Below are 15,617 nucleotides of genomic sequence, written 5' to 3'. Positions count from 1 at the left end.
GTCCGCAGGGTCCACGTCATGGCACCAGGATTCATGGAAAAGATTGATGAATGAAGTGAAGATTGTTGGGAAGGTAAGAAATCCAGAGTCTCAGCTTAGCGAGGTGACCTCCACAGGTACCCCGTTTCCTGCGTCGCTTGCGCATAGATGGTGGCGGTGGTATGGGAATCCAGCACAATGGTATTGCTTCCAGATGAGGAGGCAGAGAATCTTGGCTACATTTACCAAGCAGAGCTAAAACTTTGGGCCATGAACCTATTTTCAGTGTCTGGCAATCACAAGACAGTGTGGAACTGAGATGCTGTACAAACAATAAAAACAATAAAATGAGACAAATAAGAGAGAGCGGTAGATGGCGTGCCAACCACAGGTGCCATTTTGAATCACACCAATAACAACAATTATTACAATACATTAAAATGTAGGAATGTTGACAACATGGGTTTTTTTTCTTGAGTAAATTCCCAGTGACAATTTTTACAGTAATTGATCTTAAATTTGGTTCATTTCAGCAGAAGAAAACATGACATACTGCAACATCAAAACATCACACTGTCGAAAACATCCAATCAAGCAATGCAGAGGTAATGTTCATTCTTTTTGGGTTTTCTTTTCTTTTTTCATGGTCTAGTTCTTGTTTTTTTTAGATCAGATCTGTCAGAAGAGAAGAGTTATTTTAGAAAATTGGAACACTGTTGGAAACCACTGTTGGTGGTTTTTGCAACCAAAAGTGACTATTTTGTATTTAGAAAAGCTTTGTTTTAAGCTAAATCCATTGATATTATGTGGTCAGACACAGATGGCTGCTAATTACTGCTAACTAACCACCAAAACTGGAGCTCAGACTTTGTGAATAGTCTGGTAGTACAGTTAACTACACACCAGCCATATTATTGGCCAGAATAGAAATTGCATTAAAAAAGCTCAGACGGTACAGTAGTCCAGTGGTCCACTACGGGGGATTCCCATTAGGTAGCAGACAGCTCACAGCTACAGCCTACTGCCTGTGTCATCAGCAACCTGTCTGTCAAAGAGGACACCGCCCAGTTAATGCAAACTTTAAGATTTTGAAGAGTTTGTATACATTTTACTACTAAACACTGAAAAAAACAAAATAAAAAACAAAAACCTAAATACATAAAATGTATAACTGCTGAGTTGTTAGAATTGCTTCCTTTGGCAAAAGTCTTTCTGTCTTGGTTTAAGTTTGATGCTGATTGTGATTACGGTTCATATATATAATGGATGAGGACATTATGGAATATGCGAGTGAAAAAAATGTGTGATGTAACAAGAATTGTTTTAGTTTACATTTATCCTTTCACTTCCATTGATGCATACTTTTTTTATTGTCTTCCTTGTCCAAAATGTAACACCTTGATTATTTTAATCAGATATGATATGAGTTTGTCTTTAAAGTTTGCTGTTGCATGTTATCCGTTACCATTTCTGTACTGGACTCTGTGTTTGTGGTCTGTGGTTAACTGAAGCTAACAGCTCTGCAGTCGTCCAGCATCCTGTTTCTGATAGAAAGAAAAACACTTCAGCTGCAGTTGTTTCAACACAGGGGGGTTAACAAGACAGACAAGTTAATAATGACTCTCATGAATACTCTCATTAATTCATTTACTCTGGTATTATTCACAGTTTACCTTTGGGTGCCCTTGTTCCTTCATATTAATGTGACACCAATATTTTGAATTCAGCTTATGTCTGTGTCTATTTTCAAAATTCTGAAATGTTTGAAACATTTATATTTTTTTAGTATCCTGACATGCTGACTCAATACACTAATCCTGATGATGAACAGTCATGTTTCCAGTGTTTTCAATTACTTTTTGCATCCAAATTGTTTCTTGTCTAAGTATTTCTGCAGTAGCATTAATACATAACCTCTGCTATGAGTTGCTCTGCCTGCACTGATGTCTTCTGTGTGTCCTTTATTGTGCAGAGAGTGATCCAGCTGCTGTTTACTCAAACTGGTGAGATCACTTATGAAGAAATCATGGTGAAAGAAAGCCAAAATAAAGGTAAGTCTGCTAGTGCTTGTTTCCATCATGGTTCATGTCTACAGAGTGGCCTTACACTGTAATGATTTCCACGTTTATCTAACACGCGATAGAGTCTCAGCTTGATTCTGGGAGGAGACACAAATCCAGAGCTCCAAGTCATTATCTCTCAAAAAACATAGACACAAGAACAACGCTAAATTATTCTTTTTTGACAAATTGTCAGGCAATCTATGTATTCCAGATAATCACAGGGAACCTTCCCAATGCCTGACAGATAAAGAATTCCACAGATAATTAAGGCAGCTAAACTTCATTTCCAGGAATAGTTGTTTTCCCCATGTGAGCTGGTCATTTAGCAGTTCTATCAAAAAAAACACAGGCTGAGAAAGAGTCAGAAATCTTCCACTCTACTTTACTGATCAACCAACCAACATATATGTGTAACAACTTTAATATTTTCAACTTTTTATTTATTGATTGACTCAGTTGGCTTCTATCGAAATGTAAATGAGCCCAAGTCCTAATCACACTCTAGATCTTGTGCTGACTTTTGCTGATTTCATGAAACCCCTTTTTTGTCTTCATAGCTTAAAAATTGGACAATAATGGACTACACAACTCTGCTGATAAGTCATCTCTATCCAATCAGTGTGACTACATTTAGCTGGACTTGAGCAGACAGTAGGTCTCTGAACACCTCATTCAGCTGCTTCTGTCCTGTGTCACATCATCAGTAACAAACACTTTGTTTGTTTGACACTTTGAGTCAATTATCCAATTTTGTTTGGTCTGTTTGAAAAGAGGTTGTCACATGTTAAGGAGCTGAAACTCCTAAAACTTTCAGCCATTATTTTTATTTATTTAATCATTTTTCTTGTTATTTCTTTTTTTTTTTTGTACAGCATGTATTCAAGATCAGGTTCAACTGTTACATGATAAACATATATGAAAATATATTTATATTGAAGAATAGCAATATAGCATTGGTTGGTCCAAATGTGCAGTTTACTTTGGTCAATTTTGACTAATAATCTAGACTATGGTATAGGCTGACCTTGTATGGCCCAGATGTCAGGTGTGGTATGACTTTTAGAAGTGCTGTAACTAAGCAATTAATCTGAAAGCAGGTCAGGTGTATCCTCTAAATCTACTTTTGGCAGCAGGATGTAACCAGGATGAATTTGTTGTGAATGTGAGGCATATAATGAGACATATGAACAGACTACAAGTCTTTAACTGTGTGTTCAGGGGAAAAACGGTCCCTTTAATACAATGAATCATTTTTGACTTCTGCATGTAAAACCACAGCAGCAGCTTCCTGCTGTTGATTCTAGTTAACCATAGGCTGAACCTGAAAACACTTTCTACCATACTGTTGGTATGTTGCTGCTTGGCTAAAAATAGTGTTGTGAGAACACGCTTGCTTTGGCCTCTGTGGGGAGGGGTGCTAGTCTGCATTAACAAAAGATGGCAGCTTTGTGGTCGCGCAGTTTTACTCACACAAACACGCCCAGTTTGTTGTAGTCTGTTGTTGTTTCTCAGCGGGTGTTAAAAAGTGGTAAAACCTGTGAAGAGAATAGTTGTTCCTGTTTCCTGTTTTTATTTTTTATTTTTATTAAAATACGTAACCAACAGCTTGGAAAATAGATTATAGATTTGTATCATACTAATTATATTATCAATATCAGTTTTCCATTCATATTTAGAATTTTATGGCAGGGTCATATTTGGCCATCTTTTATTAGTTAAGGCTACGTTTTGGAGTAGTATTATCCTTATATTTGTGCATCTATAATGTTCCACAATTTGTAGATCCAGGTTTTTGTTACACGTACTACGTACGGTGCGTACTATAAGTACAATAAGTGCGGAAGTGAGAGGCTTGTGAAATGGGACGCTTCGTCGCGCTGTTCAGGTTGCCTAGCAACCATGATACTAACCGCGAGACACGTTACATACAGCATTGTTTGACAGAAATGAAGGAGAAAAATGTTTTGTTGGTCATTCATTTTTGTCATGACATCACTTTGATTAGTTGAGTATCTGAGGCTGAGACCACAGGACTGTAAAACATGATTGTTGGGCTTCATTTCTGTACTGAACAGTCATTTAAGATTAGTTAGTAAATGACAATTAGTTAATATTGTTCATGAGACTAAAGTCATCTCACTGTGGTAATGTAAATATAATATGGCCAATATTATAGTATTGTCTGATTATTTATATATATATATATATATATATATATATATATATATATATATATATATATATATGTGTGTGTATATATATATATGTGTGTGTATATATATATGTGTGTGTATGTATATATGTGTGTATGTATATATGTATGTATATATATATATATATATATATATATATATATATATATACATACATATATACATACACACATATATACATACACACACATATATGTATATACATATATATATATGTATATATATATATATATACACACATATATATACACACACATATACACACATATATATATATATATATATATATATATATATATATGTATGTGTGTATATATGTGTGTGTATATATATATATATATGTATATATATATATGTATATGTGTGTGTATATATATGTGTGTATATAACCTCTTTGGCCGCTCCTTTCTGCCGTATTTTGCGGCAAAATTATCCACACCCACCACCGCGCTATGAATTGTGGGATATATGGGACCACCTGTCAGACCATCCGACAGGTAAAAGGAACCGTCCTCAAAACAGAAAAATCCCACCTGCTACTTTGGAGGAGTCTAGATGTATGCTTGTAGTGCACTGCCGTTGTCGAGTTGTCACTGCTATAATGCCATAATGTTTTATCTAGGGATCTAGATTTATGCCTGTAGTGCACTGCCGTGTAAATAATTTGCATTTACTGAATATGTCCTGACTGAGTACCACTGTTCAAAAGTTGAATAAACAAACAAAATATTTTTTGCCTCTTTTTTAAAACTTAAAACCACCTTATAGAACATCACATCAGTTAAAGTGTAGAATCCATGTCATTTATAGTTTACAAATAACAAAATGTTTACACAAAATCATGAGTGTTTACATGATATCACCCACTACTAACATTAGTCAAAGTCAAAGTCAACTTTATTTGTCAATTCTGCCACATGTACAGGACATACAGAGAATAGAAATTTCGTTACTCTCAAACCCTAGATGAAATAGCAAATGAACATTTAAATATAAGAGAGTGATTAAAAAATGCAAATAAAATAATTAAAAAGTAAAAATTTAAATAAATAAATACAATACAAATTAACAAGAAAGCTATGCAATATACAATATACAATATTCAGGTAAGGGTAAATGACATTGAGTGTAAACCAGGCAGAGTAGTGCAAATAGGCAAATAGTGCAAATGGAGATTTAGTGATATACGGTAAGAGATAGTATAACAACAAAGTCTTATGAGGTAATGGCAGTCCAATGCTCCACAAAGTGACTGGTAACTGGTGCAGGCCAGTGAGTGAGTCAGAGTGTGTGTGTGTGTGTGTGTGTGTGTGTGTGTGTGTGTGTGTGTGTGTGTGTGTGTGTGTGTGTGTGTGTGTGTGTGACAGAGTTCAGTGAGACCATGGAGGAGAAGAGGGGAGAGGGGGCAGAATCGGGAGGGAGTTAACCCGTTTGTGCCCAGATTTTTTTCAGAGTTGTAAGGCATATCATTTTATCAGTTGAGTCCCTCTGAATCATGTTATGTATTTATTTTTTCCATTTTGTACTTTTTTTTGAAGAAAATAGCATTTTTATGACTGGCAACAATTGTTGCCAGTAGTCACACAGCTTGTCACTAGGTCAAATGTCACCTAATAATAATAATAGAGAAGTAATAATAATAATATAATAAGAACAAAATAATAATATAGTCATAATAAATAATAACAAAAAGGTGGAGCCTCAGGTTCCCCCTGTATAAAATTCAAAACATCAAACAATTTGAACTGATTTCTTTATTCTCAATTTTTTTATACTCAAAAACTCAACAAACATTTTTTTCTTAGAACCTCTAAAAACATATATACATATATAACATATTTCTTCCCATACATTCCATCATCTTTCATGCATGTTCTACTCAGTGTGGTACTTCTTGAAGCACTCCACATGTAGTGGCACATCACACTTTCCACACGCAAATGATGTGCGTCCGCCGCAGTTCTTGCATCGCTTGTACCTGCTACCAGTGTTGCAGGGCCAGTGGTTCAAATTATCAAACCTGGTGGCATCAGTTATCGCCACCGCCATTGAAGATCTTCTGCCCTGCCTACTTGGCTTTGTTCCATGGCGCAGGAGGAGGGTCTGGGCTACCAGCCTCTGGAAGGAGAGGAGATCCTTCTCCCCGCTTTTCCAGGACCTAAATGAATGACAAAACAAGCATGATAGATGCATGAATGTGCATCGTTTCATCCTTTCTACAACGTCATGCCCCATATATAGAATGTTCTGTAAAAGCAATATCACACTTGAGTTTGTGATGTTGGTCTGGATATCATCACTGTTGCTCTTGTCGACCGAAGAGCACTAGCGATGACCTCGAGTCAAACATCACCAACTCGATTGTGATATCACTAAATAACATACAGCCTTGTGTACCTGTAATAGCACCAGCTGTTCACCATGGCACTGTTCAGGGCCCAGCTGAAGCATGGCCACCACCACTTCTTGGACCGGATGTTGACTCTGTAGCGGCTGACAACCTGGTCATGCAGGTCCACTCCTCCCATGTGTGTGTTGTAGTCCTGGATACACTTGGGCTGTCTGACCTTGTCCATAGTCCGCTTCTGTTTATTCCATCTCTTCGCCTCAGTTTCGGTGAACTCCCTCTCCATGTTCGACACCACGGTGACCACGCTGTTGTCATTCCACCTTACAATCAGCTTCTCTGCCTCAACCAGATACTCAGCATCTCCTCTGGGTGTCTTCTTGAAGGTCTGGGGTGCTGTGAAGGGAACGTTATGGAGCTGAGTTTGTCGCATCGTGCCACAGCTGCCATAGCCTCTCAGGGTCATCTCATCCACCAGGGACAGGGTTGTGAAGAGGTTGTCGTGGTAAAACTTGACTCCAGGTGGCACTTCAGCTTTCTCTGCCAGGCCAAGAACCACACTTGGACCCTGACCAAGTCCAGTTTCCACCAGATGTGTGTGGCTTCCTACATATGGCTCCATCTGATGGACAAACCCGGAGGAGGATGCTAAGCTCCATATTTTATACCCAAAACGAATAGGCTTCCCTCTAATAAACTGTTTGCACCCATGCCTTCCAAAATACTCAATCAAATAAGTAAATTAGGAGCAATCCTGCAGACAGTGTTTTCCTTTAGTTAGCGACATGCTATGTGCCCACTGGCAACTTTTGTTGCCACTCACAGAAATAAGCCCATGAACAAAAAAATATTTATCCTAGGTACAATTTTTTTGGGGAGGGTTACTCTAGAGACTTGAATGATTAAATAATTATAAATATGTTTGGGGGGAAAGTCATAAGAAATTTATGAAAATTACCACTTTCCAGGATGATTTGCATCCGCCATGTCTTCAGCCAGAAAGAGCGGGAAGCAGATGATGTCATGCGATAGGAAGCACTTGGAAACGATTTTTTAAAAATCAAAACCTTTGTCTAAGTTGTCTACTAGCATATAAGTGGAAAAAGTTGCATTAGTACCTTTGAGATTTTTTATTGTGAGTCGAAAATGACAGTGATAAACTTTGGCAACAATTGTTGCCAGTGGGGCAAAACGGCTTCCTGACAGCCTGATGGATGAAGCTGTCCTTCAGTCTGCTGGTCCTGGCCTGGAGACTCCGCAGTCTCCTCCCTGACGGCAGCAGCTTGAAGAAGCTTTGCATTGGGTGCGTGGGATCAGCCGCTATGCAAAGGGCTCTTTTAGTGAGACGGGTGCTGTAAATGTCCTGGAGGGAGGGGAGAGAGAGACACCAATGATCCTCTCTGCAGCTCTCACTATGCGTTGGAGGGTTCTATGACAGGACGCATTGCAGGCTCCAAACCACACAGTGATGCAGCTCGACAGGATGCTCTCGATGGTGCCTCTGTAGAAAGTGTGCATGATGGGGGCTGGTGCTCCTGCTCTTCTTAGTTTGCGGAGAAAGAAGAGACGCTGCTGTGATTTCTTGGCCAGTGCTGTGGTGTTGTACGTCCAGGAGAGATCCTCTGTGATGTGCACACCCAAGAACTTGGTGCTGCTCACTCTCTCCACAGACGCTCCGTCAATGGTCAGAGGAGCATGTTGGGTGTGCATTCTCCTGAAGTCCACAACAATCTCCTTCGTCTTCTCCACATTCAGAGAGAGATTGTTGTCAGCACACCACGTGGCCAGGCGTCTCACCTCACTTCTGTAGTCGGTCTCATCCCTGTTGCTAATGAGACCCACCACCGTTGTGTCGTCCTTTATTACTTTATTATTATTACTTTATTTACTGTATCTTTTGAAAAAATACAGCAATTTTAACAACACAAGACTTAATAATATTTAACAGGAGCAGGTTTCATTCTTCCCTGGTTTTATTATCACACTGTTCACCAAACGCAGCAAACCTTCACCATCTTATCCAGAAGGGTCACCTCTTCACCCTCACATGGAAGAAGTAATCTGATTGGCATGTTGGTTTGTTTGAAGCAGGTCCCTTGTGTAGCGCTGGAACTCAGTCACGATGTTTCACCCATTTCATTGGCTGGTTTGCTAAAATAATGCCAAATAATTAGCAACTCTATAAATAGAAGGTAGTTCTGCAAAATCACTCAGTAGGATGTTTGTTCTAATTTGCTATGAGCTCAGAGCGCATAGAAAATAAAACTAATAGGTTATAAAGAATGATATGAACACATTTAAAACTTACCGGAATGAAAATGTCAGGAGCACCAACAGATATTTGGAGATGGAAGAGAACTGCACGTCAGCTCGTCTCACAGCTGCTATCCAGGCTGGACGCCTTCGTTTGCTAACATCGATACACGAGCTGCCTCATGTTGCTTCCAGGTTGGGAAAGAATGAAAAGATAAACCATTTTCAAGCTTATTCTCTCGCCGGTCGTGCGATCGAACATTGCAGCCGACCACACAGCAAGAACGAACCATGGCTGTTGTGTGTGCCTTCGCTCCCTTTTCACTTGCGCTAGACCCCCAAAATGGCGGATCAGGCCAAAATCCTTTCCACGCCCACCCCCGTGACATCACGCTCCAAAGCCCTATTGGGACACCGCCACTGTGTTTCATTCAGTCTGTGTCGCGTCGTCTGTGTTCCACGCCCTATGTCATGTCAGGTTTCAAGTCTCTGTGCAGGTCATGACTCATGTTGCTTATTCTTATATTTCATAGTTCCTTCATGTTCTGGCACAGTCTTGTTCATGGTCTCACTGTTCTTCCCAGTTTAGGTTCCTGTTTAGTTGTTGTCCCTGTTCAGCTCTTGTTTAGTTTAGTTCATGTACTGCAGCCTCAAATAAAGGCTCGCTTTTGTTTAAAGTTAATTTTAAATTAAATTAATTTAATTTTAAAGCTCATCTGTGTCCGCACCTGGGTCCTCCAAACACTCGACCACACGGTCAGCCACTGCGGACCGTGACAGTCTGACTCTTGTAACATAATTGGTTTTGTGGGTTCCAGGTTTTATTTTATTTATTTATTTAGTTTTATTTCAATAAGCAGCTGAAGTGTAGGCAGTGCAGGAAGTAAAGTATTTTATATCTGAGCTGGTTCCCAGTAAAGTCTGAACTGGGACTGCACGTGATGCAGAGTGGTGGACATTTGAGGTTTTATTTAACTACACAGCTTGTAATCATGTTTTCTGTTTGAACTGTGTGTGTTTGTGTTCAGACTTTAAACCAGAGCCAGACGTCGTCTACTCTTCACTGAAGTAGTCCACCAGTCCAACCACTGATGTCCAGCTGCTGGCCTCTAACTGGTTCCCCAGCACCTCAGACAAGGAGACATCCACAAGTTCAAAAGATTACTCAGATTTTTTTCCACTTATTTAAACTCATATGCTTCAAAAATCACATAAGTTTAACTGGAATTATTTTAGTACTTAAAATAAACAATGATAATAAAGTCACTCTATGAGTTTGGCACTTTGTTCTGTTTCCCATACTAGTGATTTTGTTTCACTGTAGGATTAATAAACTTTTGTTCACACTTTTTTTTCTCATGTGGTTCTTTTGTTTTTGACAAAATATAAAGGATAACCATTTTAATAAAGTCAAAACCAGAAATTTTAAAACCAGAAAATAATTTTATTTTGTACAGTTTCCTCCTTTTGAAGAATCAGCTGTGTGTGTATAAATATGGAGGCTCAATGCTGTCTGTGTAAAATAAAGGAAAGAAAATAATAAAAATACAGAATCATTCTTACACTTAATGTGAAATTAGCCAGAGGGATAAAATTATTTACTTGATGACTCTGGCCCTAAGCCAAGCAGTTATCAGTCCTCATATGAGTCCTGCATCAACCCAGCATCCTAAATACAACCCACAGAGTATTTTCACAGTAAAAGTTTTTTATACTGTCACACATTGGGTTATGACATTTTTTGAAATATATTGTTTAAAAATGACCTCAGTGACCTTATAGTTGTCATTTAGATTCAGTGGATTAACTGTTTCACTTTTTTTAAAGCTTCACTTTACTATTTACAGATGAACATCATGTAAATCAAAACACATCATATCAAATGAATTCAATCAGTTTTATCATCTGAAGAACCAGAAGCTCTCAAACTTTATCTGACACAATATAAAGAAGAAAATCACTTCAGTCACAAAGAGGAAATGTACTCAGTTACTCTCCTGTACTCTAATTACAGTCATGTGATTTCCAGGAAGTGCTGCAGAAGCTGCAGGTGCTCTCTCTCTCCCTGCAGACTATTTGCTGCTACCCATCTTTTCCATGTTTTCTCTGTGTGTGTTTCTGTTGTTTCTTTGTCCTCACTGTAAACAGATGTACTGAGAGACTCCTGCACTGATGTTTCATAGGAAAGTCCAAACAGCCTCACTGGTTCTCTGTCTCGTTCATCACAGTTCTAAACACATATTTAAGTGAATATAATCTTCACCCTCAGTTAAAATGACTTTTATTAAGAACAGCACATCCTCAGTATTACTATAAAATAATTATTGATGTTCTGATGATCCATGTTAGTATTTAAAGTCAAACTTCTCTCTCTAGTGGCCATATATAAACCACGTGTGAGGATAGGGTCCATTCTCCTCTGCTTGACCTTAACAGGGTCATAGTGGACAACAGGTCGGCAGGACTAACACAGAGAGACAGATTTCCATGTGCACTTAAACTTATGGGCAATTTAAAATCACCAATTAACCCAAATAACTGTTTTGGACTGTGGGAGACAGTCAGACCTGACCCATGCAAACACAGGGTGAACACTCCACACAGAAAGGCCCCAGTGAGATGGTGGAATCGATCCCAAAAGCCACTGTGTTGCCCTGGGAGGATGGTGTTAATGTAAAATGTGAATCATAGTGTTCCAGTCAGTCATCAGTGTGTGCACAGCTGTAATTAAAATGTTTTCCATACGTCATCCATCTGTGCTTGGTGCCAAGGCTGAGATAAACGAGGAGTTTTCTCATAAAGAGGAAGAAACAGTACTCCAAGAACAGACAAAGCCCAGCAGAAACCTTGAAGAGGAGCCTCATCTGCCCCCACCCCGGAAGACCTTCAGAAAGGAGAGACATCTGAGGCAAGAAGAAGGGTCCCTATTTGCCTCCAACTCTCTCAACAACACCAACGACCAGGACCAGGGACCACGACCTTCCCCATTCCCCCAAACCCCTGACAGGCCATCACCCTCCTCCCCCTCCCTTTCTCCCTCCTCCCCACACCTGAAATTCACTGAGGAGATGATGGAGCAGGACAATGCTGGGCTCAGATCTACCCCCCGGCCCAATCCCTTTTTGTCCCCCATAAACCCCCCACCAGAGCAGCCAAAGGTTCGCCATCGAGCCCCACCCTCAACAGCAATCGAAGTCACATTGCCCAGCCTCGCCCCCCTTAGTTCCTCCTTACCACCTTCATGCTTTGTCTCCGCAGTCTGATGTGTGATGTGTGAAGGGTCCGGGCTGCGAGGATTATGGCAGTGGTGACTCTTCCCAGGAGAAGCTGGGACCCTGTTTACTAGAAGGTTTTAAAATTTCTGTACTTTTAGGTGACAGGAGACATGTGGCCTGGTCAAAACACAGAGAGCTGCACTCTAAAAGATCTTTAAACATAGTAAACATACCTTGTGTGCCACAGACTGCTCCCAAACATGAGGGGACAAGTAATACCTCTAAAACACTTAAGTTGGCTTTATTAAACGTTAGATCTTTAGCTGGGAAAACATTTTTAATTAATGATTTAATCACTGAGCACAGCCTTGATTTTATGTTTTTAACTGAAACTTGGTTGGACCAAAGTAACAGTGGAGCTGTTCTCATCGAGACGACCCCTCCTAACTACAGTTTTATCAGTGAGGCCAGGGTGAGCAGGAGAGGAGGAGGGGTTGCTGTCTTATTTAATGAATCATTTCAATGTAAGCAGCTATCTCCTGGAAGTTTTCAGTCTTTTGAATATGTGGCTTTACAGCTGAAGGCCCCATCCAAAGTTGTGTTTCTTAATGTTTACAGGCCTCCCAAATACTGCACAGACTTTTTTAATGACCTCAGTGAACTGCTGTCTGTGATCTGTGTTGATTTCGACTGTGTAATTATTGTTGGGGATTTTAACATCCATGTGGACGACCCTCAGGACAAAGGGACTAAAGACCTGAGTAACACTCTGGGCAACTTTGGGCTGACTCAGCATGTAACAGAGGCCACACATAATAGAGGACACACTCTTGACCTACTGATCTCCAAAGGCCTGAGCATTTCAAAGGTTACTGTGTCTGATGTGGGCGTGTCTGATCATTACTGTGTTTTCTTTGAAAGTAAAATTTCAGTAAAATATATCAACAGCAGTGATCACAAAACGGTGTTGATAGGTTTGTAGCTTGAACCTATTCGCTGGAACGTTGAAGGCAATATAATTACACAGCAAGCAAGACCCGAAGTAGGCAAAGTTCTTCATGTTACTCATGCATGAGGGAGACCTGCCTGGAGTCAAGTGTCGCTCCACCACTTGACCTCCGTCAGACTCTCAGCCAGGTTCCCCATAGCACTCCTTTTATTGTGGTTACATGAATATGCATAGGGTCATTAACATATGACGTCTACATACACACAAAGAGTACCTTGCCTGTGTGTGTGTGTGTGTGTGTGTGTGTGTGTGGTACTACTGATCAAAGGGTCCTATAACATGAAAGCACAAAGGCAAACATCCTTGGTCAGGAAGAGGGTAGTCTCCCCCTCACCCTAGATGCTTCACCCTAGATAACACGGTGAGGAAGTCCAGCAGTTCATCACAGATTATAAAGAACAACAAAATAAACTACCACAGCTATGCAGATGACACACAAATATATATCACAATGTCACCAGGAGACCGAGGCCCTGTACAGGCTCTTGGTAAATGCATTGAGGAAATTAATGACTGGTTGTGCCACAATTTTCTCCAGCTAAACAAAAACAAAACTGAGGTAATAGTCTTTGGCGCCAAAGAAAAACGATTACAGGTCACCAGAGAACTTCAATCTATACATCTAAAAACCACAAACCAGGCGAGAAATTTGGGTGTAGTGATGGATGCAGACCTAAACTTAGAAAAACACATTAAGACAATAACAAAATCAGCTTACTATCACCTCAAGAATATTTCAAGGATAAAAGATCTGATGTCTCAACAGGACCTGGAAAAACTAGTCCATGCATTCATCTTTAGTAGGCTTGATTACTGTAACAGCATCTTTACAGGTCTACCTAAAAAATCAGTCAGACAACTACAGCTCATTCAGAACTCTGCTGCTCGAGTCCTCACTAAGACCAAAAAAGTGGACCACATCAGTCCAGCTCTGAGGTCCTTACACTGGCTGCCTGTCCGTCAGAGGATAGACTTTAAAGTCCTGATGCTGGCCTATAAAGCTCTGAATGGTTTAGGACCAAAATACATCAATGACCTCCTGACCCAGTATGAACCTTCCAGATCCCTCAGGTCATCTGGATCCGGTTTTTTATCAGTTCCCAGAGTCAGAACCAGACACGGAGAAGCTGCATTCAGCTTTTATGCTCCTTATATCTGGAACAAACTCCCAGAAAGCCTCAGATCAGCTGAAACACTCAGTTTATTTAAATCCAGGTTGAAGACTCACCTGTTCTCAGCTGCATTTGAAGAAAGCACCAAATCCACACTTTAAGCTTAAATTTCAAAACTTACATTTAACTACTGATTTTATCTACTGTTTTTTTAATCAATTTTAAATCATGCTTTTTATTTGTTTTTGTTTTTAATGTCTCTGTAAAGCACTTTGAATCACCTTGTTGTTGAATTGTGCTATATGAATAAACTTGCCTTGCCTTACTTGGCCAAAGATCCAGGACCACGAATCATCATCATTTGTACATAATATGTTTTATAATTTGTAGATTTCTGTCTTTTAAATTCACTGTTCATAATATCTAAGAAATCTATCAAGATGAAGAGAAGAGCTTTTTGGAATTTTTCCATTAAATAAAGCCTGCAGACGAGCGGTGAGCATTAGCTAACATTCTTTAATCAAAAAACAAAGAACAGACAACCAAGCTTGTGGAGAGCATGCATGATCTCGGGGCAAACGGTCAGCAGAGTCGCCCGAGTCTAGCATGGCTCTCAGTTAAATACCTTCTTCAGGAACAAAAGGCAGTACACAGCTGTTTCACACCTTAAGGTTCACACTCCCTTGCTACCTCCCAGAGTCCTCAAAGAGACAAAAGACTCTTCCTGTGGAGTTGTCTGCTTCCCCCAACTTCCTTACTAGACCCCCACCATTTGTCTTACTGTATGAGTGTGAGACTTCTTAAAATCCAGTGGCACAAAGGCATCATACGATAGAATAAATTGATTAATATATCAATAAAAGAAATTCCTATACAATCGATAGAGAAGTGTTTGACTTTTTAACTTCATCATGACAAAATAAGTCTGCTACAGTTGATGTAACCCAACACTGACCAACCACTGTGCACCAGTATGGGCTCTTTATCCCAGTACAAACTACCAAGTATTTTCATGCAAAATTTGAATAAGATGAAGTTAGTATACTAAGTTTGTTTTGCAGAATGTTTCACTCCATGAAAGTAATTGATTGAACTACAAAGTTTGTAATCATGTTTCCTGTTGTTTGAACTGTGTGTGTTTGTGTTCAGACTTTAAACCAGAGCCAGACGTTGTCTACTCTTCACAGAAGTAGTCCACCAGTCCAACCACTGACGTCCAGCTGCTGGTCTCTAACTGGCCCCCCAGAACCTCAGACCAGAGCACATCCACACGTCACAGAGATTTTTATCCAGAGGCTTTTCTATTTATTTTTGTCTTTGATTATGTAATTTTAAAAAAACACAGGAGTTATTCTTAAGTACTTAAAACCAACCATGATAATTAAAGTATGTTAATATGTTTTATGGCCACAGTATCTTCACTGTT

At 39.6% G+C, this 15,617-nt stretch overlaps 1 protein-coding gene across 1 annotated transcript; it reads right to left on the bottom strand.

Annotated features, from left to right (window-relative positions):
- Nucleotides 1-5,989: 5,989 nt before the first annotated feature.
- Nucleotides 5,990-7,791, bottom strand: LOC120716469 (piggyBac transposable element-derived protein 3-like). Its single transcript, XM_040004010.1, has 2 exons — nt 6,653-7,791; nt 5,990-6,413 (listed from the first exon to the last, which is right to left on the bottom strand). The coding sequence occupies exons 1-2, from the start codon at nt 7,222-7,224 to the stop codon at nt 6,131-6,133; spliced, it is 855 nt and encodes a 284-aa protein (XP_039859944.1). The 5' UTR covers nt 7,225-7,791; the 3' UTR covers nt 5,990-6,130.
- Nucleotides 7,792-15,617: the final 7,826 nt, after the last annotated feature.

The sequence above is a fragment of the Simochromis diagramma genome, unplaced genomic scaffold (assembly GCF_900408965.1).
Source record: "Simochromis diagramma unplaced genomic scaffold, fSimDia1.1 OVJJ01000776.1, whole genome shotgun sequence".
NCBI classification, from domain to species: domain Eukaryota; kingdom Metazoa; phylum Chordata; class Actinopteri; order Cichliformes; family Cichlidae; genus Simochromis; species Simochromis diagramma.
The sequence above is the reverse complement of the archived record's forward strand: the minus strand, read 5'-3'. Positions and strand labels throughout refer to the sequence as shown.